Genomic DNA, 26936 nt, shown 5'->3' with positions numbered 1-26936 from the left:
TATCTAAACTAAACAGCAGATTATATTCAAAAGCCAACTCTCAACATCAGTTGCCTCACAGACCTGTTAACTGCAAGGCATATATGTCATTCAAATAAAAACTAACAACAAAAAGTTGGCAACACAAAGAAAAGCTCCCTTTTAACAGGAAGAAACCTTTGGCAGATCCAGAGTCAGCTATCTGCTGGGGTCACATATAAAACTGGGACATATGGGCTTCTTCTGTATTCCTCTGTATTTACACATGGACGTAGACATAGGTTACATTTGTGGATCTGTTTGAAGCTGGCATGTGATGTGGTCTATATCAGCCATAGACCACACACGTATTTAAGGTTGTGTAGTGAACGAGAGGAATATTCCATGTAGTCTTAGACATTTGTATGTAAAAGCGGTTTTTGAAAGACAATATGATTTGTGAAGCTGAACTTTATAATATTTTCCGTAAATAATCACAATCTTTATCAGGTTTGGATGTACACATTTGTAAAATAGTTTTACGTGTGGTCAGATTGCTTTGTATTTGTGTCTGCATTGGTGTATGCATTTGTTAGTCCTCAAACGTTACACACAAATCATTGTATACATCTGTACATCGTAGTTTATGCTTGTGAATCATATTATATCCCTTCTTAACACTTTTGGGGCTTGCCGCACTTTCAGAAGGACATCTGTAGTAATGAAATATATTAATAATGTTATTAACCCTTAAGGACGCACAGTGACACTGGTGTCACCGCCCCTTTACACTTAGAGAAAAACTATTTATAATGGTTTAACGTCTACTGCACAAACTAGTTCAGTCATGTGACAAGTGAGGCACTCTGGGTGTTCAAGACACCATTTTCAAAGTCTTGGTCCACCTGGTTAGCTAATGAGACCACTATGCTAGTTTTAAAAACTTTCTGTTCTTTTTGCAAAGGTAAGGTTTTACTCATTCAGCAATTCTAAACTTTAGATAAGATGTCATAGGTCACTTGTAACCTAGTTTGGTAATATTTCTGAAACAATTTGATCTAGAATCAGTTTGTTAAATATCGCTGGGACAAATATGTCACATCGGGCATTAAACTCCAAATTTTCTTAAAAAAACTGATGTGACATATTTGTCACAAAAAGACAAAAGCTGATCATTAGCTTAGTCAGTTTAGCTCATTCAGTTATTTTAAGTAAATGTATTCTTTGTTGTTAATTCTCAGTCATATTTAACTAAATTCAAGCATAACTAATTTATTAAATTACCTAAATTTGTGATGGAACTTTATTTTAGCTTTGTTGAGGCGTTTTTCAGTTGCCCCCCATTTTTTTGTCATTTTCACTCTTTTGTAGAATGGATAAAAAGAAAAAATATAGTGTTCAAGATGCGCTGGAGTTTATCACTGCAGAGGACAGTGAGTATGAGGGATGTGAAAGTAGCTCAGATGAAGATTCTGAAGACCCTAATTACATCCCCCACAAAGACGTGGAGAGTGATGAATCAAGTGAATCCAGTGATTCACTCTGTTGATGAGCAAATGGTACCCTTCAAGGGGACACACAGCCCAATAAGGCAGTATGTGAAGGGAAAGCCCCAACCCTGGGGATTGAAAATCTGGGCCCGGTGCTCATCCTCTGGTATGCTCCATGATTTTGTTGTTTATCAAGGTGGTACTGGGAAGAAGACTTTACTTGGGATTGGAGGAGATGTTGTGGTGAAGTTGTATGAAACTCTGCCAGCTGAGCAAAACTACAAAGTTTTTGCTGATAACTTCTTCTCCTCAGCCCCACTTGTGCTCACACTTCTTCAACGACAGATCTACTTTGTAGGAACACTTCGTGGAAATCGCTTAGCAGGTTATCAGCTTGAAGATGAAAAAAGTCTTGCCCAGAGAGGCAGAGGATCTGTTGATGCCAGGGTGAATAAGGAGGAGAGCATGGTTATTGTGAAGTGGTATGACAACAAATCTGTTACCCTCATCTCATCCTATCCGATTGTTCAGTCTGACGTCACTAGTCGTGTTTGGGCCTAAACTCTGCTGCAGGTCCATATATCAAATGATCACTGTGGCATTACTGAGAGTTAAAACACTGTCTTAAGTCTTTCATCTTTAATAAAATGATCAGCGTTCTGCTCTACCAGGTGTAACAACTGAGTTTAACATCCAGGCATCCATGAAAACGGAATTTATGACATTTAACGGAGTTAGAAGTCAGCAGGGAGTTAGCTCGCTAGTTTCCATCTAAATACAATATAGCATGTCCTGACTGCGGGGTTTTGGAAACAAATTAAAACGTACAGCTCTGTTATCACTTCCAACATAAATGAAGACAGAAAACTAAACAGCAGTGACGTTTGTAGGGTTACTGAAGTTGGGCTAGCTGGTATATAATGATGTGCTACGTGACCGCTAGCGACACAGCTATGTTAGCATAATATAAACAAGCTAACTTTTTTTCCACTCGATAAAAGTTAACGTGAGTGTTCTCGGTGGTCAGGAACAAATGTAATCGCATGGCAGGATGCTGTAAAAGGACCAAACTTCAGCCAGGAGAACAATTGAGATAATCCATCCACAATACGAGGTTAGTCATTCATATACTGCTGCATGGGCTGGGCTGTAGTTACATCCTAAGGTTTTAAAAACTGAGCTTAAATAAATGATTAGTGGTAATAAAAGCCGAGGGAGGTCAACAGTGATCACTGACTGTTTTAGGAGCTTTTTGAGATTAAATAGAAGAAAATGCAAAACATTAAACATGTTAACAACACAAAAGCCATATTAAAGGCAGACTACTTTAGGCCCGGAAGTAGGATTCATCACGTCATCACTTAATAATCGGATTGTGCAACTGAGCCTCAAGATACAGTCCGTCGCTGGAGCAAATCAGGCAAGGCATTTGTTGAGGTCAGAAGGCCACACATTGTGAAGGAGTACAACACAGTCATGGGGGGTATTGACCTGCTTGACGCCTGCATTGCAAGGTACAGGTACCACATGAAGTCATGGAGGTGGTATCTCTACCTGTTCTGGCAAGCCATCATGCTCGGTGTTGTCAACGCATGGTTGATTTACCGTTGTGACTGCAAGCTACTTGGTGTCCAAAAGCCACTGAAACAAAGAAGCTTCCAGGCAGAAGTTGCCACAAGCCTGATCCTTTGGAAATCACACAGGGGGCGCCCATCACAGAACATCTCATCACCATCTCCACCACCCAAGAGAGTTTGTGTTGGAGTTCCAGAGGATGTCCGGACTGATGAGGTTGCACATTGGTCTGTAAAATGTGAAAAGCGAGTTCGGTGCAAAAATTGCAAGGTGAATGCAACTACCACCCTCTGTGAAAAATGTGATGCACGTCTTTGTTTCACAGAGGAAAGAAATTGCTTCAAAAGTTACCATTACCAAAGGTAAACTTCTAACAACTGCAATGAAAAAAAGCCATTTGAGCAAGTTATTGACTTTATGTAACATTCTTTTCTATTTTGGCACAATGTTTTTATATGCTCATGTTTTTAGTTCATTACACCTCTCTAATGTTAATGTTTTTTCAGTGACATTTTCAATTGTACCTCCAACATTGGGCTGATTTATTTAATTTTTTTTCCAAGAAGCTTGTTGAAGTAAACCAAGAAGTGTTACCATCATTATCCATGTTAAGAATTTGAAAATAAAAAGGAAATTCTGTTTTTAAAAGCAAGAAAGTGTTTACAGAATTACTTTCTAAATATAGAACAAATGTACCTTGTATGCCCAATGTGACGCATATGTGACATTTCAGATCTGGGGCAGTGGGTGGAGCTATTACAAAAAAAACTTCAGAAATGTGTTATATATCATTCATTTGATATAACTTACAAACCCCCGTAATTTTCATGAAAGTAGAAATAGGGTATAATCATCATCATCATCATCATCATAATCATCATCATCTAATAATAATAATATAATATTAGTTCGTATGACTGTTACTATAAATGTTTGATTCATTTACTAACATAATCATCCTGCTGTAACCAGGTTTATTAGTATGCTGCTCGGCAGATACCCATCACTAACCCCAGCAGTTAAAAGACATATACATTGTCTTGTTAAACTGTTGCCTGATAACTTGTTTCCCCAATCAGTTTGGACCTTAGTGTATCGATCTGTGGACTCAGAATCCCACTACAGAGTCTTGCTCTGGTTAAGAAGTCCAGGCTCCGATCCAGTAGGCAGTGCAGAGCTTAGATGGGAGCCAATGGATGAGAGGACCTGCCCAGTTCTAACCGCCGCTAGCCTCCAGATATGGTAAATGGGCTGCATCTTATATAGCGCTATATAGCGCTTTTCTACATTTAAACCCTTTAAATGCCAGTTTAAAAATTGTAATTATTAATTAATTATTTTAATAAAATTCACAAAAAGGAATTATTTTCTCTATAATAAACAGTAGAGGGTGGGGCATTGGGGGTGATTATATAGATAATAATTCATGTTTTGTGGGTGTTTTTGTAAAGAAATTGTGCAGTCGTTCAAATGTTTAAACTGGGATTTAATGGGTTAAAATCCTGAAAACGTTTGATCATTTTGACAATGGCTCAAGTTAATCAAGTGATTTCTGAAAAACAAAGAAGAAAAAATGTATAGCTTTGTGAGGATTTCATGACAGATTATGTGCACAGATTTTTGTCCACGAAGATGTCCGAAGATTGCAAAATTTAAGCAGTTGAAAAAGAATTAAACACAATTAACTATCAGCGAAATCACATGTAAATTATGACTCTGTGTTTAACAATTACAGCACACATAATACCATTTTTTTTTTTTTATCAAATCAAGCTCAAGCTTTCTACTTAAAATCAAAAACTGATAGTTGCACTACCCACCTCTGCTTTTTTGTACCCAACTTGGCTGTTTTGAGGTGGCAAAGAGGATTATTATCCGTTAACACAAGGAACTTTGATCCCCAAATAATCTCCGAACGGTTCTTCCCATTTTAAAGCAAGCAATTCAAACTTTGTGCTACTGTAGTTGTGGTCATTTTTCTCAGCCTGGTGTAGCCTGCGGCTAGCATAAGCTATGACCCGCTTGGTGCGACCCTGCTGCTTACACAATACAGGCTGTAACCATGTTGACAAGCATCTGTCTTTACTATGAAGGGTTGAGTGAAACTGGCAAAACCCAAAATGGGAGCAGAATTAAGTTTGTCGTTCAGCTGCTCAAAAGCTAAATCACACTCAGGAGGCCACACAGCAGCTAAGTGTGGACCAGGTCTTCCTGTTTGCTTGGCACCTGTACTTCTGTTAAAAAGTCATAAAGTGGAACAGCAATCTGTGAGATCCCCTGAATGAATCTCCTCTAATTGCTGCAGAACCCTAAAAATGAGTCTCTAACAGAGCCTGGGACCTTCCACTTTTTAACAGCAGACCTTGTATAGTTGTGTCCACACACTTTACCTTGAAACCAGATTCTGCCAGTCGCTTAAACACAGTCTCAAGCCTCTCTCAGTGTTGCTCAAAGGTCCCTGAAAAAAACTAAATGTTATCCAGGTTCACAAGAACGATCTGAAAAATGAGATCACCGATAATCACCTGCAACAGTATTTGATATGTGGCAGGTCCATCACAGATACCAAACAGCATTCTGGTATATTCACTACACCAGACCAAATGGAGGTTACATTGTGCTTCTCACACACACACACGCATGCACACGCGCGCACACACACACGCATGTACGCACACACATGCATGTACACGCGCACACACACGCATGCACATGCGCATGCACACACACGCAGCTCTCCAGCATCTGTTAACATTTTTATTGCAGATTGTAAACTGTTCAAATCTGAGGAACTTTTGAATGAGAACGAGGATTGACCAAATTATGTTTTGTATTTTGATATCGCCATGAGCTACACCTCTGGTTACACCGCCTGTGCTGCTGGCTTTGAGAATCATTCTGTGTACTAACTCTGCGACAAGACCCTCGATGCATTTAAAAGTCAGTTTCGAAAAAGAGAAATCCACACACTCATCAACAAACGTACACACTCGGAAACACACATAGATTACTTAATTTAATAGACTACTCATACAGTAAAAACACTGAAACCACAATATTGTCTCTAGATGCAGAAAAAGTGTTTGACAGAGTTAACTGGAAATTTTTAATTGCAACTTTACACAAATTTGGTTTTGGAAACTCTTTCATAAACTGGCTAAGAATATTATACAATTCCCCAACAGCTCGTATCAGAACAAATAACCAAACATCCTCCAGCTTCTGTCTCCTGAGGGGCACCACACAGGGATGCCCACTCTCCCCTTCACTTTTTGCAATTTTTATCAAACCACTAGCAGCAGCATTTAGACAGGCTACAACAATTAAGGGCATAAAATGTAAGAACATAGAACATAAAATCAGTCTCTATGCAGATGATGTGTTGCTTTTTCTCCCAAACTCACAAACCAACCTTTCTGAGGTAATTACTCTAATAAACTGGTTTTCAAGAGTTTCAGATTATTCAATTAACTGGTCAAAATCTACAGTTCTTCCAATTAACTGCTCCTTCCATAATTCCTCTTCTGCCCCACTACAATCTGGAAATATTAAATATTTAGGTATTAATGTTTCTCCTAAGCTTTCAGACTTAACTAAATTAAACACCTACGACTGCACAGCCACTAACAACTCCAACATCATTGTGAAGTTTGCGGACGACACTACAGTGGTGGGTCTTATCACCAAGGGTGATGAGACGGCTTACAGGGAGGAGGTCAGCGCCCTGACCCACTGGTGTCAAGACAACCATCTCACCCTCAACGTCGCAAAGACAAAGGAGTTGATAGTGGACTTCCGGAGGTGCAGAGAAGTACACACCCCCATCACCATCAACGGCGCTGCTGTGGAGAGAGTGAGCAGCTTCCGGTTCCTTGGGGTACATCTGGCTGAGGATCTTACGTGGTCAGTACACACAAACAAAACAGTGAAGAAGGCGCAACAGCGCCTCTTCTTCCTCAGGAGACTGAAAAGATTTGGCATGAGCCCCCGCATCCTCAGGACCTTCTATCACTGTGCTATTGAGAGCATCCTCACTGGATGCATCACCACCTGGTATGGCAACAGCACCGCCTACAACTGCAAAGCTCTCCAGCGAGTAGTGCGGTGCTCTGAACGGATAATTGGAGGTGAGCTTCCCTCCCTCCAAGACATCTACAGGAAGCGCTGCCTGAGGAAAGCGGGGAGGATCATCAAGGACTCCAGTCACCCCAGCCATAAACTGTTCAGACTACTTCCATCAGGAAGGAGGTTCTGCAGCATCCGGTCCCGTACCAGCAGACTGAGAGACAGCTTCTTCCACCAGGCCATCAGACTGCTGAACACGTCATAGACACCTCATCTTCACTACTGGAACTTCAACATTATGCACTCCATACTGTACAGTAATGCCACTGTTTTGCACATGTCTCAACTCTGTATATTTTATATATTTTATTTATTGTTGACTCTATTTAATTTGTAAAATATGTGTACACACACACACACACACACACACACACACACACATAGAAAAACATTTAGTATACACATCCAAAAAAAATTTTTTTTTTTTTTTTGCATATACTATTATATATTGTACATATATTTATTAGTTTCAGATTTAGCCATTCGTATATTTTGCCTGTTTATGTTATTGTATTTTGCACAACTCTGTTGCTTGTGAAGCTCGCACACAAGAATTTCACTCACATGTGCTGTACCAATGTACCTGCACATGTGATGTGACAATAAAAGTGATTTGTTTTGATTTGAAACCACATCCCACTTCTAAAGAAAGTAGAAGGCGATCTGACTAGATGGAAATCTTTACCCATATCACTCATGGGAAGGGTCGCCACTATAAAAATGATGATCTTGCCAAAAATAAATTATTTATTTTTAATGATCCCGAACAAACCATCACAAGATTGGTTCAGATCTCTGGATTCGTATATTTCTAAATTCCTTTGGAAAGATAAACCCCCGCGTATCAGCTTAAAAACGCTTCAAAGAACCAAGGATAAAGGAGGATTAGATCTGCCTAATTTTCAACAATATTTCTTGGCCAACAGGCTTCAGTAAATCTCAGGATGGTTAAAATGTACCCTCTTAGATGAACCTTGGCTAGATGTACAACAGGCTCTATGCAATAATGATCCATTTGGCAAAGTAAATCCATTGGGTATCCTTGTTGGTCTTCGGACAACAATTCTGACGGCTAAAGAACCAAATGGGATAGGCAAAAAAAAAAGAGAAATCCAAAAAATTATCACAGTTTAAGACATTGTGGTGGCTGTAGCTCAGGTGGCAGAGCAGGTCAGCCACTAATCAGAAGGTCGGTGGTTCGATCCCAGGCTGCCTCCTGGCTGCATGTCAAATATCCTTGGGCAAGATACTAACCCCATGTTTGCCTGCTGGTGATGGTCAGAGGGCCCGGTAGCACCAGTGTCCGGCAGCCTCTCCTCTGTCAGTGCGCCCCAGGGCAGCTGTGGCTGCAATGTAGCTGCCATCACCAGTGTGTGAATGACTGAATGTAGTGTAAAGCGCTTTGGTGTCCTTAGTGACTGAGTAAAGCGCTATACAAATGCAGGCCATTTACATTGTGTTCCTCCAGTATTTTGCAGTGGTGTCACTTCATTGGTTTTTCTTTGCTTGTTTATACAGTAGCATCATAGGTTTTAAACCAGATTGAGTTGCTGGGCTCCAAGCACTTAGAGATGAGACAGACTCATGGCATGCAGGTGCAACTGAGCAGCTTTTCCACATAAACATGATCTTATAAAGCAAAAACAGAAAGCCAGTAATAATCTTTGCAGCCACAGGAGGCTGTGACACCGTAGAGAGGAGCGAGCACAGTCTCAACAACAGAGTGAGGAAGAGACAGGGGGAGGTGAAACTGACATGGTAAGAAAACAGATGGAGGGTCGTTATCAGGAAGGGAGAGATTCAAGCAGAATAAATGGCTTTATTGACCATGAGCCACTTAATTGTCACATGCTGCAGTGCAGTGACACTAAGAACTACAGCAACTGTACCAAGCTGATAAAAACAACAAAAGTTCTGATATAATAACAAAAGCTTATTTTAATTAAATTTCTTTTTCAGCGTGATGGGACCTGGACCAAAATGCCATTGTGTTACATAGTTATCATCACTGAGGTGGATCTCATGTTGTATTTTATCAATGTAACCCAATTCCTCATCTTCAACTGCCATACCCTTCAGTGTGTATATGAAGGCTGCATTTTTTGATCACATTGATATGACGCTAGGACGAGTGTGCTGAATCTTTGACAAGGCCGGTCTTTCTCTTCTCCGCACTAATCATTATGCAGGCACTATCCCTCCCCTCTTCAGCTGGATACACAGCATTGCCATTTCCTTCATCGATGCCACTCAGTGCTTCATAAAAGGAGCAGCCTCTTTCTACTGGTAACAGGCCAAACCATATTTTTCCTACATTCCTACTTTTACATGGTTTTTCTTTATCTTCAGTCTCCTTCCAGCTGGTTGAAGATTCTCCAATAATCGCTGGCTCTCCCTTGTAACCTACCTGGATCCCTTACCTTCATCTTCTCACCTGCCTGCTCATCCCCTGCTGCCAACACCATTACTAACCTTCCCCTGTTTGAGCATAATAAAAACTGTGAAACCGTGTCTCACTGTCACGGCTGGCGGAGTGAGCCGTGTGGAGTGGAGGAAAAGGAGGACCCAAAATGCAGCAAACTGATGATACGAGTGAAGTTTATTTACACGGTGGCAGTGGCAAAAACAGGCAATGAAGCATGAGTAATGATAAACCTAAACTGGGAGAAACTAAAGAGCAAACCTGAAGTCTGCAGAGCAGAGCAGAGCAGAGCAGAGCAAGGAACAGGGTAACAGACTGACACGGAGTTATACAGACGAACCGGCAACAGGCAGGAGAACACACAGGGCTTAAATACACACGCCAGTAATCAGGGGATGAGAAACAGGAGGGCAACACAGCTGGGAGGAATCTGAGCTGACGGAACAGGGGAAACGTAAACTGAGCAAACTCACACCAAGACACAGACCTGACACTGAGAGACAGACAGAATGACACATGGAACCTGAACTAAACTAAACGTGAGATACAACCGAGAACAATTCCTTAAACATGAAACTCAAATAATCATCATCATCATCATCATCATGAACACAACAAGAGAACAAGAACACAATCCCTGATGCAAACTTAAATCAAAACACAACAAACTCAAAATACTGGGTCCAACGGACCCAGAACCGTGACACTCACCTGGTTCTGCTTTTAAGTCAAATCTAGTTATTTGGTCACACAACCATGACATTTGTTTTCACAGCCACTATATATGCTCCCCAAATGCAAGTAAAACTTTCACAGTTTTTCATAAACGACAGGTTTCTCTGGCGTTCCATATCTCTGACACTCATTCAGATCTCATGCTGTATATCACAGAGGACAATGTTTCCTTCCTTTTTCTTGTTTACAATAACAATAACAATTCTGGACTGTGTCATAAAATTAAAGCCAGACATTCTCCTCCTAACGTTTCTACAAACATTAGGAGAAAATTATCGTATGGGTACTAATTTTATCCAGGTAAGTAGTTTAAATTTGCCAGTTGGACTCCCTGCAGTATCCATCGAGAAGTCCTGGTGGTGAAAAAGATGCCTAAAGAACTTAAGTGTGTAATAGACTCAGTTATAAAAATTGTAAACATCAGCAAGACCAGGTTGGTCTTTCCTATTCCATGAGCTCTGTAATAAGATGGCCAGCAAACATGTCCAGCTTCTGCTCCATACTGAAGTATGATGGCTTTAAAGAGGGGAAAAACTTTCTAGGCTTTTTGAATTTCACAGAGAGGTCCAGGTGTTTTTGAAGACACTGTGTGGCTCAATCAGCTGGAATACTCGTTGAACATTTCTTGTTTAAATGAGCTGAATTTGGGACTACAGGGACTCTCCATCAGTGTTTTTGATGAGCAGGACCAAATCAATACAATGTCGAAGAAACTGGAGTTTTTCAAACTCGAGGTCAGGACAGGCGATGCTTCAACTTTCTCCAGTTGGAGAGTTTCCTGTCTGACAACAACCCGACCCTCACCAAGTCAGACAACAGTTCATCTGTGTTGTCAGAGTCACTCCTTTCAGCCACGCTAGGAGAGTTATTATCTGAGTTTGTGCATGCATAAGCTGATCGATCACTATTTTCTGAGCTTCTGAGATAATGCCCCTGATCTTATTCCCTTCTTTGTGTTTTTTCCACCTAGAAACACCAGGTGCTGTAAGCTCAGGGTGGCTGTAGCTCAGGAGGTAGTGCAGGTCATTACAAACTGTAAGCTTGGAGATCCCTGGCTGCTCCAGTCTCCTGCCAAATATCCTTGGACAAAATACTAACCCCAGGTTGTTCTCTGATAAATAAATCAGGGTTTGAATATCACATAGAAAGCACTTACACAGTTGTACAAATGGCGGAATTAGGCGTGTTGCATGTAGCACATTGAGTGCTCAGGTGGTGTAGGAAAAATGCTATTTAAGAACCAGCCTATTTACCACGCAGCCAATCTGTTGACCCAGAATTGTAGATGGATATTAGAGGATCAAATACTTATTTCAGTGAATCACAAGCATGTCGTAGTTTTTGTATAATGTGTTTATTCTGGATTTTTGGTTGATATTGTGTGTTTAGCATAAAAATTATTGGCTGTTCAGTTCAAACTTGTGTTACTCTCTGAGGTTTGTGATTGCTGCATATGTGCATCAGATTTAGAAATGCTCCCATTCAGTGGTCCATGGTATGGCATACAGAAGGAGGTAAATGACCTGCACTGGTACTTCTTCAGGGACCCCAACAAAATGGAAATCTTTGGGACTGAAAGAATAAAACACCAATTAAAAGCGGTGTCTGGAACAATAGCTTCAACCAATGGAACAGAGAAACAGGGCTTTTGTCTACATAGAGTCCCTGCTTCAAAGCAACAAGTCTTCTGATCTCTCACTCCAAATGAAAACAGTGTTTAACACCACTACTGTTTGAATATTTTTTGGATAATTTGATTGAAAACTCCTTCTACAAAACAGGGCCTCATGGTTTGATTGGAGTTTCCTGAAGGCTCTTTCTGTTACAGTTGATTAACTAAACGTTGCCACACAATGTGCCTTTGTGGACCCATAGGCACATGTAATCCAGACTGAACGAGACTTTATTGTTCCTACTGTACGCATTCTCTGTGAAACGACCAGTCATCCGTTTGAGGTATTTCAGTCTTCGATTCTGTGTTGTAATGACAAAGCTCATTGACGACATAACTTGCCAGCCACTCCATGTGAGCGGTAATCCTCTCTTACAGAGCTTTGTTACCAATGTTACGTGCAGATTGCTGCCTGCTAACAGGGACAGAGGAGCCGTGGAATGCAATAATCCCATAAACCCTAGTCCTCACGGTTTACCCACCACTTCTCCACAACAGCATCATACAGATTTTAGTTAGGACAGCATTTTACAAAACTCCCTGCCTGCATTCTTCTTCTAATTTTCTTCAGTTTAAATTTTAAGGATCACCATCATTTTTAAGTTTTTTAGTTTTTACTTTAATCAAGTATTTTTTGTTTGTTTGTTTTTATCTAGAAGGTCACTAAATGGGGATGGACTCTGGGGTTAATATTTCAAATGAAGATCCACCTTATGGGGGGAAGAGTGCATTTACCCAACTGGAGCATAACATTGTGGCTGGATATCTCATCACTGCAGGTAACAACGAACAACCCTTACGCTGTGTTTTGCCATGTTTGCTCTGCGTTATGTTCTTCAGTTTTGCAGTTGTGTAAATGCAGTCATTGTGTGGTTAAGAGGGATAATAGTCTGTTATAATCATTTGAATTTTAATGGTTAAATCCTAAATGTGTCTTTGATATTCTTTCTTTACCAGTGAGATGTCATAGGATTCATCCAACCAAGCCCAGCGAAGCAATGTGGTTTCTTGACAAAACTTGGATATCAGCATTTATTGAGTTTTAACCAGCTGGTTCTTATTTTCATATAATTTTTACATTTTAATTTGATTGATGTATGTTATTTTATGGAAGGTCATCTCCTTACAAGCTTAAAGAGAAATTCTTGTGAGTGTTGGTCGTGTTTATTCTTCAGCGTATGACTGGAGATAATCACTATTGTAACCACTTAGCAGCAGACACCTAGGTGATTAGAATCATGCCAACCTCCTGGGTGTCATGTATGTCTGTTTTGTATTTGCTATTTGCAGGACAGATCAAACTATAGGTTTTAAGTGAAATCAACAAAGACTTGTAGTCAAAAGTTAATTCTATCTTTCTCTTTCTCCCTGATGCTAATGCACATACCATCTCCAGTCCATATTGGGTTCATTTTTGAAATAAGAGTCTATACTAGGTTATAGGATGTTGGCACAATGCTCCGTTTTATGCTGGGTTGCAGATGAATGGTCAAAAAAATACCTTGCATGTCACCTGCTAATTGAAAGGTTGGTGGTTTGACCCCCTGTCTGCTCCAGTCTGTTGTATCCTTGGGCAAGATACTAACCTCAAGTTGCTCTTTAAAAATCCATTACAGTTTGAATGTAATGAACAGCGTGAATGTTAGAAAGAGCACAGAAAAAAGTGCTTGTGTGAACGAGGCAAGTTGTTGTAAAGTGCTCAGACAGTCTAGAAAAGTGCTGCTATATGAGTCCTGTCCACACTGATAGATGATTTTTCTTGACCTCCATAAAAAAAGGACTGCACTTATAGTAGGCCATCTATTAATATGACATTATCCCATAAGTTTAAAACTACACTGTTGTAAACATGGACTACAAAAAGCCTTTTGAAGTAGTATGCTATGTATAATAATGACTAATCATCTCCTAAACTAAAGTCTGGGCTCTATCACGCGTGCATAAACACGATTATTTATTTACAACACTGTTCCAGTTACTTATGTCAGCAGATTAGACATGTGACCCCTCTGGGCTCCAGACAGCTGACAATAAACTGGCAGCTCAATATTAACCAACATTAGTCCAACTAATGTTAGGCTTGAGTTGACCGAGAAACGGTTTGATTACATTCTTGAATGATATGAGACTTTATTTCCTAAAAGACCAAGACTTTAAGCTTCTTCAGGGCCACTTCCCTCATTTACAAACCAGCCTAAGCAAAACTGACTATTTGACGACCAACCTGGAGCCCCAAACAGGAGAGGCCTGGTGTATGTTGGATTTTTAAAAATATTAAATATAGTAATATTTGCTATTATGCTATTTATTTTGCCATTTATATTCATAAATATTAAAATTCTGCTGCAATTTCTTTCAGCTGGAAAACATGCTACATGAGTTTGCTATGTTTTATCGAATCTAAGGCCCCAGAGAATACAGTCTGACACTGCCTATGTTGATATATTTAAATACGTTACAGTATCCTTTTTAGCTTTAGACAAAGCAACTGGAACCTAAAGCACTTTTATTTACTTTCTCCTCAGTCGACTTTTATTTGGATGAAGATATTAAATCTCGTATTAAATCTTGGGGGTTTGCACTCTCTGAGTGCTCTTGTTTGTACTTCTGTCTTTTTTAAAAGCTCTTTTTATGCCTTGCCATTGTTTAATAGAGAGCCAACAAATAAATTTTCATTGTATCCTACTACAGTGACAAATAGGGTACCTTAATCTTCAACTTCATGTTTTACTTTCACACTGTAACACTGTCTTTCTTTTCATTTCTCAGGTGTCATCAGTTTAGCGAGCAACATTGTGGTGCTATTGATGTTTGTAAAATTTAAGGAACTTCGCACACCTACCAACTTCATAATAATCAACTTGGCTTTTACTGACATTGGAGTGGCTGGTATTGGCTATCCCATGTCTGCTGCTTCAGACATCCACGGCAGCTGGAAATTTGGCTATGCTGGTTGTCAGGTGTGTAGAATACGACTGCCTCTAATTCCAATACATGCACATCTAGTTTTGTCATTTTATGCTGTTTGTTGTTTAGGTTATGTTCAACCAACTGCAGCTATAGAAAAATCTAGCACTTGTTAACCTTGTTAGTGAACCCAGTTGCAAATAAACTAGGCAGTTTTTACCCATGTCTGTGTCAATATGTGGAGAGTATTTATGAGCAGTGTTGGGGAGTAACGGAATACATGTACCGCCGTTACGTATTTAAAATACAAAATATGAGTAACTGTATTCCGTTACAGTTACCGTTTAAAAAGGTGGTATTCAGAGTACAGTTACTTTGTTGAAATAAATGGATTACGCGGCGGTCTTTTCCTGTTTCATATATTGGCCTATGCCCTCTCGATTTTTGGTAATTCGGTGCCGGTGAAAAACAAAACACACAATAAGAGGCTCTAATGCCTGTCTCAATCTTGCAACCCATGTCACCTCTACTTGCGGTCTGCATAATGACGTGAAGAAATATTTTTAAAAATTAATATTCAAAAAATGATTTAATATGATGCAATAGGCAGAGTGTTACAGGCATCGCCCTAAAGCATGTAGCCTGTAGTCCGTGCTGCAGGGAGAATGGACTGCTGTACCTGTTATGTGTCTGTGAGCGAGGGAGGGAGAAAAAGGAAAAGTACGAGCTATCACCGAGCAGAAAGCTGGAGCTGGAAGCATGTATATAATAATAACCACTGCAGCCAAGAAGAGAGCCTGACGAGCCCAGTTGTAAGTCAGCTATTAAGACTCGACTGTACGCTGTGTTCGTGTTGGAACAATAAGTTCCATTGGAGCAGCCTTTCAACGCCTCTCTCTGTCTCTCGCTAGCAAAGTTGACCCAGAAAACAAAGTAAAGCTAGTATTCAGCTACGAGCCGACACGAACCCGACGTATTAGCCAGAGGTCCCTTTACTACGGTTCGGAGCCGCGGACCTGTTTTATATACGCGTGGAATAGTTTTCTATACAAGATCGCAGCAAAAAGTGCAGCCTTACCTAATGTCCACCTACTGTTACTCATTTATATTAAGATTTAAACATCTAGTTGGTATTGGTATGGCGAGTAACCTTCAGTAATAGTAATAAATCACACAGCAATAGTACATTCATGTAGTTGTAAAAAGCATGATAATAGATTAAGTAATCCAAAGTATTCAGAATATGTTACTAGGGCTGCCACAAACGATTATTTTGATAGTCGACTAGTCACCGATTATTTTTGCGATTAGTCGACTAATCAGATCATCATCCATTGGACGTAAAACGTACAGCTTATTGCACAAGCATGCATCTGCTCTTATATAACTATCATTAGCTTACAGCTTTAAGTGTTTAAGGTAAGTGCTAACTAAAAATAAAGACAAGATGATAGTTTATCAAATTTTAATGAAATTTGCAGATTGTTTCAGTGAAGTTTAATAAACTCCTTGCTATCTAAAATATAACAGGACACCGGAGTAAATTCTCGAGCATCTCACACTTCTGATAATCAGCTGTCTGCTTGACGTTTATTCAGCTGTGTAAAAACTATAACTTTAATCTCAGCCAAACCGATTCACTCAGGAACAAATAAAATACTGAAAAAAGCCAAACAATAACATTTTTAAGTTATCTAAGTGACTTATATATCATGTTTAACCTGAGTAGTGAAAGACGGCGGTGGGTTTGAAAATGATTTGCCGGGAGTCTGGTGTTCTCACGACTCTAGTGAGCCTTGAACCCCGGCTCGCTATCGAGCTAGTGGGTACCAGACGTCTCCGAAAATGTCGGAGCGCTTTTGAAAATATGCGGTGTCTTGATAAACCAAGCAGATATTTGTGGTTTACACAGCTACATTCTCACCTGAAAATATGTTCAACGTTTATTTTGTGACCCAGAAAGAATAATAAGAGTAATACTAGAAAGCGAAAATTTCTGAAGAAATTTTAAGTGTGCCTATGCCGCTGCCAATGAGTGTAGTTTGCCATTCGTACGGCTCCAAAAAAAAAAAAAATCCAAATAAGGGTAGACAGGCCGTACTACTGCTGGCATATTAAGTGAGTGAGCCAACACACCACAAATTAAGTTTCACTTTCCTTCCCATTCATTTCAATGGGCAAAAACTTGCATTAAAATATTCATATTTAAAAAACTATAGAAGTAATAAACACCAAAAGTCATAGCACACTATTCCTGATCCAGCCGCACAAAGTGATATAACATATATGAAGCTTGTGTCAAAACTGTGGGAGGAGTTACGCGCGAAAATTTCAGGCTGAAAAAGGAAAATAATAATAACTAGAAAAATTTGCATTTCCTGCGAAAATGCTGTGTGGATGCCTTAACGCTGAAGATGTCGGCTGAAAAGAGCTGAAAAAAAACCTGCCCAGAGCAGGATTCGAACCTGGCCCTTCTGGTCTAAAGGCAGCTATTTAGCTCACAGAGCCAAAAGTCATTCTCACAAAGAAGAGGTGGAGAGATTGACAATTGTGCTGAAATGAGCAGAAGCTGCTGAGAATTGTGCTGATAAGAGGTGGAAAGGCTGAAAATGTTTCAGAAGAGGTGAATAAGCAGAATTTGGGCAGAAAAGAGGTGAAAACTCTGAATATTTTGCTGAAAAGAGTTTAATCAGCAGAATTTCTTCTGAAAAGAGTTCAATCAGCAGAATTTGTGCTGAAAAGAGTTGAATGAGCAGAATTCTGCTGAAAAGAGGTTTTTGCTGAAAACAGCTGAAAAAGCTGGTATTTGTGCTGAAAAGTGGTGAAAAAACTGAAAATTGTGTTGAAAAGGGGTGAAAAAGCTTAAATTTGTGTTGAAAAGAGTTAACAAAGTTTAACTGTTGACTGAAAGAAATGTTGCCATAAGCGGGATTTGAACCCGGGCCTCCCAGTCTGAGAACGGACGCTTATCTCACTGAGCTAAAACACAGCTCAGTCCAGCATGCAAAATCAGTGAGGCCATTGATAATGTGTTCCATTCATTTCAATGGTCAAAAGTCATAACACACATCAGCAGAAATAGCAGAATTTTTTAAAGTTTAAACATAGTATTTCTGCTAAAACTTAGTATTTATACTAAATAATATTTTTTTCCTGCCAAATCATAGCATTTGTGCTGGAACACAGAAAATTCTGCCAAATCCTACAATTTGTGCTAAAACATTATTTATGATTTAGCAGAAACACTGGGACTTGGTAGAAATACTATGATTTATATGAAATACTTTGACTTAGCAGAAGTACTACAATCTAGGAAAAAAGTACTACAGCATAGCAGAAATTCTATCATTGAGCAGAATTACTAGGATTTAGAAGAAATACTAAGATTTGGCACAAACACTGATGTGGCTCAAGAACCTTTATTGTGCAGTTATACTATGATTTGGAAGAAATACTATGCTTTGGCACAAATACTATGATTTGGAAGAAATACTATGTTTTAGCACAAATACTATGATTTGGCTCAAATACTATGATTTACCAGTAATACTATGTTTTGGTACAAATACTACACTTTGTCACAAATACTATAATTGAGTACAAGTACTATAAGTTTACAGAAATACTATGATTTAGCAGAAATGCAATGTTTTTGCAGAAACACTGTAATTTCGCTTAAATAGTATGAAATAGCAGTAATACTATGATTTGGCACAAGTACTATGATTTAGTACAAATACTATGATTTGGCAGAAATACTCTGATTTGGCAGAAAAACTCTGATTTGGCAGAAATACTATCTTTTCGTAGAAATTCCTGCTAAAAGGTAGTATTTCTGCGTTTTAGCAGAAATACTGTAATTTGGCATAAATACTATGATTTGGCATAAATACTATGCCTTAGTAGTAATACTATAGCATAGGAGATATACTATGGTTTTGCAGACATACTATGGTTTTGCACAAATACCATGATTTGGCACAAATGCTGTGATTTAGCAGAAATACTATGATTGGGTACAAATACTATGATTTGGCAATAATACTGCGTTTTAACAACAACTACTGAGATTTGATTGAAATACTATGATTTAGAAGAAATACTATGACTCCATACAAATACGATGCTTTGGCACAAATACTATGATTGGGCACAAGTACTATGTTTCAGTACAAATACTGTGATTTGGCAGAAATACTCTAATTTGGCAGAAATACTCTGATTTAGCAGAAGTACTATCTTTTGGTAGAAATTCCTGCTAAAAGGTACTATTTCTGCGTTTTAGCAGAAATACTGTAATTTGGCATAAATACTATGATTTGGGATAAATACTATGATTTGGCACATATACTATATTCAGCACATATACTATAACATAACACAAATTCCTCCACTTAGTAGTGATACTATAACATAACAGAAATATTATGATTTGGCCCCAAAACCATGATTTTGCACAAATACCATGATTTTGCAAAAATACTATGATTTAGCAGAAATACTATGATTTAGCAGAAGTACTAAGATGTAGTAGAAGTACTTTGCTTTAGCAGAAATACTATGATTGAGGAGTAATACTTAAACATAGGAGAAATATTGATACACAGACACACATACACAGAGAGTAAAGGGAACAGGAGATGTTGAGAGTCTGGGCTTGGTATATCTAGGTCAGTTAAATTAGCTGCACCTGCTGTAGTCAGCCCTTACACACACAGACACAGAGAGAGGTGTGAGTTTTCTTCAGTGTATTTCTGACATTCAGGATTCCCCTCAAACAAATGGCCATAATTTCCTAACCGTAGAGGCTAGAACGGTCATTCAGACATTGTTTTGTTCAGAAGAGATGGGGGAATCTTCAGGTCTTCATAATTCAGAGATAAAATATAAATTATTAAAGATATATGACTTGTAATACACTGTAACTGAGTAGAGGCGAAGCAAAAACTGCCTTGACTTGCTCTCAAACAACCTTTGGTAACTCTAAATCTATATGGAGCATCAAAATCATTCTTTCACCGTAAGAAACAGCAGGCTTTGGTGAACAGTCATGGAAATTTTCAGGGCTCTGTGGAAATCCACCAAAAAGATATGATGAGAGAAAAAAGTGCCTCATTTCCAGAATTTGAAATCTGATTAAATCTGAGCGAGGGACGAATTTCCTACCCTCAAACAAGTCTAACTCATCTCAGAACGGTAATAGGTGAGAAAATAATTCTTGAATTGTGAGCATCAGGAGTGTCTGAAGATATATCGGGACAAGCCATATGTCTTGACTTCGCTTCGTTAAGGAGATATGACAATTTGAAAATGCCTCTCATTAGAGAAATCAGCGGTGATTTTGAACAAACTCTCCATTGACTTTATATGGAGAGTTTTGAGACCTTGTGTTGGTCTGAGGAGATTTGCGAAAATTTTGTGAATCCAACAACAATGATAGTGACATTTTCTGAAAGCCAGCAAAAATGCCTACGTTTTGATGTATAATTTGTGGGGCTTGAGTGGAAATTGAGCGAGTAGCAAGAAGTTGTTTGGACATGAAGAGAAAATTCAACCAGTTTCACTGTCCCCTCTGAGTTAATTGCATAGCAACCATAGCAACGCATGTATTTTCTGAAAAATCACAATTTTGCAACTGAAAACTCAAAGAGGGATAAGATGAAAACGGTAGAAGATCTGAAAAAGCTGAATCACACAGGAATAGCCCAATCATTTGAGAACGTTTTAAAGTTTGAATGGAGTTTCTAGGTGAAAGTATGAGGAAGTAGTTAAGTGTTAAGTGCCCTTTGGGGCATCCACACAATAATAATAAGAACTAGAAAGCGAAAATTTCTGAAGAAATTTTAAGTGTGCCTATGCCGCTGCCAATGAGTGTAGTTTGCCATTCATACGGCTCCAAAAAAAAAATCCAAATAAGAGTAGACAGGCCGTACTACTGCTGGCAATACCACTAGAGTGAGCCAACACACCACAAATGAAGTGAGTGAGCCAACACACCACAAATTAAGTTTCACTTTCGTTTCAAGTTAAGTTTCACTTTCCTTCCCATTCATTTCAATGGGCAAAAACTTGCATTAAAATATTCATATTTAAAAAACTATAGAAGTAATAAACACCAAAAGTCATAGCACACCATTCCTGATCCAGCCGCACAAAATGATATAACATATATGAAGCTTGTGTCAAAACTGTGGGATGAGTTACGCGCGAAAATTTCAGGCTGAAAAAGGAAAATAATAACTAGAAAAATTTGCATTTCCTGCGAAAATGCAGTGTGGATGCTTTAAAGCTGAAGCTGTATGCAAAAACTAGCTGAAAAGTTGCAGAAATTGTAAAAACTTTGCAGAAGCAAAGGAACTTTGCTAAAATGTAATAACTTAGCAGAACTGCAATATCTTAGAGGAAACATAATACTTGGCAGAAATACAATAGCATAGCAGAACTTAGCAGAAATATTGTAACTTACCAGAAACATGATAACTTCTCAAAAATACAAGAATTTAGGAGAAATAGTATAAGATAACAGAAAGAATATATTTAGCCAAAAATACTTAAGCATTACAGAAACACTATGATTTAGAAAAATAGTACAACAGAGCAGAAATACTGTGATTTACCAGAGACACTGTGATGAACTATGAATATTGTAATTTTAAATCAATACTATGTTTTAGCACAAATACTATAATTTGACAGAAATACTGTGTTTCAGCACAAATACTCTGGTTTAGCACAAATATTATAACATAGCAGAAATACAATTATATAGCAGAAATGCTATATTTAGAAAGAAAAATGTAATATAGTAGAAATAGTATGATTTAGCAGAAATACTACAATATAGCATAATAACAATGATTTAGAACAAATACTATGATTGAGCAGAATAGTAATAACTTAAGTGAAAATACTGGAAAAGTAAGATGACAAGCTGAAAAAAAACGGAACATGGTTAAGTTCCCTCAAAACTAATTGTTGTTAACCTGTGAAAAAGAAATAAAGAAATAAAAATAAATTTAAAAAACAAGAAGGAACAGCCAACAGATACATACAAAATCAAATATGTATACACAAATGCACAGAGAGAGAGACACACGGAGGGTCTATGCCAGTCAACCAGTCTGAATATATTATATTTTTTTCCAACAATGAGATGCTGCCCTAAAGAGAGGGTCTCTCTCTCTCTCTCTCTCTCTCTCTCTCTCATGCACACACACACACACACACACACACACAGGGAGAGAGAAGCATGTTTTCAGTCAAGCAGCCTGGGAGCAGCTAAATTTGAATCCACAGAGGCTGTGTACTTTTTCCCGCCAAAACAGGTGCACACACGCAGCACAGAGAGACACAGGATTTTTGTAGTTTATTTCTCATAGTGAGGATTCCCCTCAAACAAATGGCCATAATTTCCTAACTGTATTGGCCAGAACGGTCATTCTTACACCGTTTTGTTCAGAAGAGATGGGGGAATCGTCAAGTGTTGACAATTTATCATTAAAATATGAATTATTAAAGATATTTGACTTCTAATGCACCATAACTGAGTAGAGCAAAGCAAAAACTGCCTTGACTTGCCCTCAAACAACGCTTTCTAACTCTAAATCTATTTGGAGTATCAATATCATTCTTTCACCGTAAGAGACAGCAGGCTTTGGTGAACAATCATGGAAATTTTCAGGTCTCTGTGGAAATCCATTAAAAAGATATGACGAGAGAAAAAAGTGGTTCATTTCCAGAGTTTGAAATCTGAAGAAATCTGAGCGAAGGACGAATTTCCTACCCTCAAACAAGTCTAACTCATTTCAGAACGGTAATAGGTGAGAAAATAATTCTTGAATTGTGAGCGTCAGGAGTGTCTGAAGATATACTGGGACAAGCCTTATGTCTTAACTTTGCTTCGTTAAGGAGATATGACGATTCGAATATGCCTCTCATTACAGAAATCAAGCGGTGATTTTGAACAAGCTCTCCATTGACTTCCTATGGAGAGTTTTGCGACTTTGTGTTGGTCTGAGGAGATTTGCCAAAATTCTATAAATCCCACAACAATGATAGTGACATTTTCGGAAAGCCAGGAAAAATACCTACGTTTTGATGTATAATTTGTGGAAGTTGAGTGAAAATTGAGCAAGTAGCAAGAAGTTGTTCGGACATGAAGAGAAGACTGCAAAACCTTCAGTGGCACACTGGAAGCCAAGAGCATAGCAACCATAACAACGCATGTATTTTGTGAAAAATCACAATTTTGCAACTGAAAACTTTAAGAGGCATAAAAGTAAAACGGTAAAAGATTTGAAAAAGCTGATTTATACCTGAATAGCCCAATAATTTGAGAACATTTTAAAGTTTGAATGGTTGTTCTACGTGAAAATATGAGGAAGTAGTTAAGTTTCAAAAACAAGCAAATTTTAGCAGAATTGCAGAAGTTTCCCATTCATTCCAATGGGACAAATTAAGCTTAATATTTTAAAAAGTATAATAGTGAAAAATACCAAAAGACATAGCACACATTAGCAGAAACAGCAGAATAGTTTAAAATTTGAACGGTGAAAATCGGCTGAAAATTGTGGAAGTAGTTAAGTGCCAAAAAGTGTACGGAAGTCCCAAGAGGAACTCAATAGTGTGGATGCTTAAAGCATCCACACAACTAGAAAGCGAAAATTTCTGAAGAAATTTTAAGTGTGCCTATGCCGCCGCTAATCAGTATAGTTTGCCATTCAAACGGCTACAGAGAGCAAAACTCAGCAGAGCAGCCATTCTCCACCATGAACTATGGTAAAACCAAACACCGCTCGCGCCTCACAGATGACAGCTTACAGTTTTGTGTAAAGATGAGGTGACTTCGTACAGCCCCAATTTGTAGACGCTGTGCGCAGAGGTTCATAAGCAGACCCGACAATGTTTGCATGAACACACTTTGAAGCATTACGTTATGGACCACTTTTCACACATAGTTGCTGTACCCACACAGCCGGCTGTAGCTTTTCATCTCATAGCCCGACACATACACAAAAAAAAAAAAAAAAGCAGAGAGAGCACAGACTTTACACCTGAGAGGCGTGATTGCAGATGCCGCTGAGGTGGGTCCACCTCCCCTGCAGCGGCACTGCAGACCACGCCCTGCCACACACATCAAACACGTAAAATAAATATTTATGCACTTTTCATTCACTTTTTGTTTTTTGTTATTTTTACACAGTGTTCTGAATGATTAACAATGGTCTACAGCCAATCTTGTGTATTATTATACAAACTTTGGTTGTAAGATTCAGATAACTATTTAATAAAAGCTAAATATTTTATATGAGAGTAAGAAAGAAAAGTATATCTTTGTGTCCCCCTCTCCCTGTTAATGCCCTACCTGGCCCCAGGTAGTTCAATTCAACCAGGCGTTCAATTTGTGGCTCGGACCGTGCTATGATGTTTCTTCGGGCTACGAAGTGAGCATCCAACCTCCTTTTAATGGTCTCATAATCGCTTGCCTCTTCGGGAGTCAGGTGCAGGGATACCAATATTTCCTCTGCCTCCTCACCCATAGTGTAGATAAGGGCGTTCACTTGATTTTCGTCCGCTTGCGGGGTGACTTGAAACTGACTCATGACGTCTCTTTTCGCGCAGCTCCTCTCTGGCCGACCTTTAACCTGGCACCGACGCCGAAACCTTACACTTATGCCCAACTAACGTTTCCAGTTGTCTTCTGACACCATGTTCCGTTATTTGAGGTTATGGATGTTATTTGACTGGAGGCATAACTGACAGACACATGAGACGCGCCATTACTCCAATGAGTGTCCTGTATTATTTTTCATCCCCCCCCACAACAACAACCCAGCAGAAACGTTCCTACCGTTTAACATTTAGCTGATACTACAAGTAACAGCGCCCACAGCTGTATAGAAACTCCGTCATGCTAGCTAGCACGCAGTACGAGTTATCGTTAGCCACCACCGGTCGATCGGCGGCGAGCGATCGTGGGTGAAAGGAGAGACGCCTTACTGAAAGGGTGTTTTTTAGCGAAGGGTCGCTAGCCGGCGGCTAGCTAGCCGGCTAGCAGCAACATCGTGAGAAATCTCTTGCTAATATGGGATGTTTTGACAAAATGAGCAGATATTTAATGTTTACACACCTACATTCTCACCTGACAATATCTTAAAAGTTTACTTTGTGACCTAGAAACACGAATAAGAGGAATATATTAAACCAAGTGGCAGCCGCCATTGTTTGACTCTGGGATATGGAGTTTGCAAAGTTTCACTTTCAACTCCCATTCATTTCAATGGGCAAAAACTTGCATTAAAATATTCATATTTAAAAAACTATAGAAGTAATAAACACCAAAAGTCATAGCACACCATTCCTGATCCAGCCGCACAAAATGGTATAACATATATGAAGCTTGTGTCAAAACTGTGGGATGAGTTACGCGCGGAAATTTCAGGCTGAAAAAGGAAAATAATAATAATAATAATAATAATAATAAGAATAATAAATCCGAGCAATAGTAATAAGTGTGCCTTTTGGCATAGGCACACTTAATAAGAATAATAAATCCGAGCAATAGTAATAAGTGTGCCTTTTGGCATAGGCACACTTAATAATAAGAATAATAAATCCGAGCAATAGTAATAAGTGTGCCTTTTGGCATAGGCACACTTAATAATAAATCCGAGCAATAGTAATAAGTGTGCCTTTTGGCATAGGCACACTTAATAAGAATAATAAATCCGAGCAATAGTAATAAGTGTGCCTTTTGGCATAGGCACACTTAATAATAAATCCGAGCAATAGTAATAAGTGTGCCTTTTGGCATAGGCACACTTAATTAAAACTAACTAGCTGCCGCCATTGTTGGAAACTGAGCTGGGCCGCGCTATGAATTCTGGGACACAGCTTCTTCCTCGGGGTTTAACAGCAGCTGGCATCCTTGTACATGCAGTGCTGCCATCTTCTGTTTCAGTCCGTCATTACACTCTTAAATCCTACTACTTATTCCTGCGTGTTCTGGGGTCTTACAAAGCTTCAGACGACACGTTGACTATTAAATCAGTCGTCGATGTAATCGTGACTAGTCGACTAATCATGGCAGCCCTACATGTTACTCTCATTAGGTAACGTAACAGAATACATTACAAAATACATTTTGGAGCATGTAATCTGTAATCTGTAGTGGAATACATTTTAAAAGTAACCTTCCCAACACTGTTTATAAGATAAAATCTGAAATAGCCTCTTTGTTACATAATGTCTTTTAAAGTTATAAAATGTGTTCCACAATCTCACTGTCATGAAACGCAGTGTGTGGCAGGCAGGTTAGGACCCAAATGCAGGCCTCTCAGGTTGGACTGAACTTAACTTTATTGCTGGAAAGTACAAATAATTAAATCCAAAGAACTTAATGGACAGATACTTATGCATCCAAACACTGGACGCCCTGAACAAATGTGACACACACCAAGAAGGAGATCATGACTAGGGATGGGTACCTGTATCCGGTGCCATTATGGCACCGGTTCTGACATAAACGGTAGTAACCAGACCGAAAAGCAGCGCACATTTCGGTGCTTTATTTCGGTGCTTTTTTCCCTGAGATGTCATACACTTTGGATTCTAGCCAATCATTTTACCTTACCAAGGATAGTAGGCAGGCCCAGGTACGTACGTTCTTTTAGAGCAGAGCTACAGAATAAAAAGTCTGGCTGTACTTCACAGCAAAAGATGCAAACTCAGCAGCCTGCAACAAGTGCTTCAAGGTGATACTGTGCAAAGGAGGTAACACCTCGAATCTGATGAAACACCTGGCAACGCATAGCGTTTTTTTAAAAGCTGAGAAATGCACAGTATTTCATAGCTTGCTGCGAGACCTCACACCGTGCACATCTACTGCGGGTGTGGTGCCTGTTATCGGACCCGGAGTTAGCAACATCTTCCAAGAACCCAAAGAGGAGAGTCCTGGCCCCTAGCCCTGCCAGTGTAGCAGAAATGATGATGGATGATGATGGCAGCAGCAGCCGTTCTTCTCTGGATCAGTAGCTTAATGTTGTTCGTGTGT

The 26936-nt window shown here is 39.1% G+C and overlaps 1 protein-coding gene and 1 long non-coding RNA gene across 2 annotated transcripts in view; one reads left to right on the top strand and one right to left on the bottom strand.

Annotated features, from left to right (window-relative positions):
* Positions 1-4381: 4381 nt before the first annotated feature.
* On the bottom strand, positions 4382-17040 carry LOC120744603. Its single transcript, XR_005698404.1, has 3 exons — positions 16865-17040; positions 10276-10281; positions 4382-4392 (listed from the first exon to the last, which is right to left on the bottom strand). It is a non-coding gene; the product is annotated as an uncharacterized LOC120744603 (long non-coding RNA).
* Positions 12527-26936, top strand: part of rrh (retinal pigment epithelium-derived rhodopsin homolog) — a 28042-nt gene continuing 13632 nt past the window's right edge. The window contains exons 1-2 of the mRNA XM_040049111.1: positions 12527-12756; positions 14747-14937. Of these exons, the coding sequence (XP_039905045.1) occupies positions 12645-12756; positions 14747-14937 (303 nt within the window). The 5' untranslated portion in view covers positions 12527-12644. The remainder of the gene's footprint in view (positions 12757-14746; positions 14938-26936) is intronic.

This window comes from Simochromis diagramma, unplaced genomic scaffold (assembly GCF_900408965.1).
Source record: "Simochromis diagramma unplaced genomic scaffold, fSimDia1.1 OVJJ01000426.1, whole genome shotgun sequence".
Taxonomy (NCBI): Eukaryota; Metazoa; Chordata; class Actinopteri; order Cichliformes; family Cichlidae; genus Simochromis; species Simochromis diagramma.
Note: the sequence above shows the minus strand (reverse complement) of the source record. Positions and strands in the feature narration are given on the sequence as shown.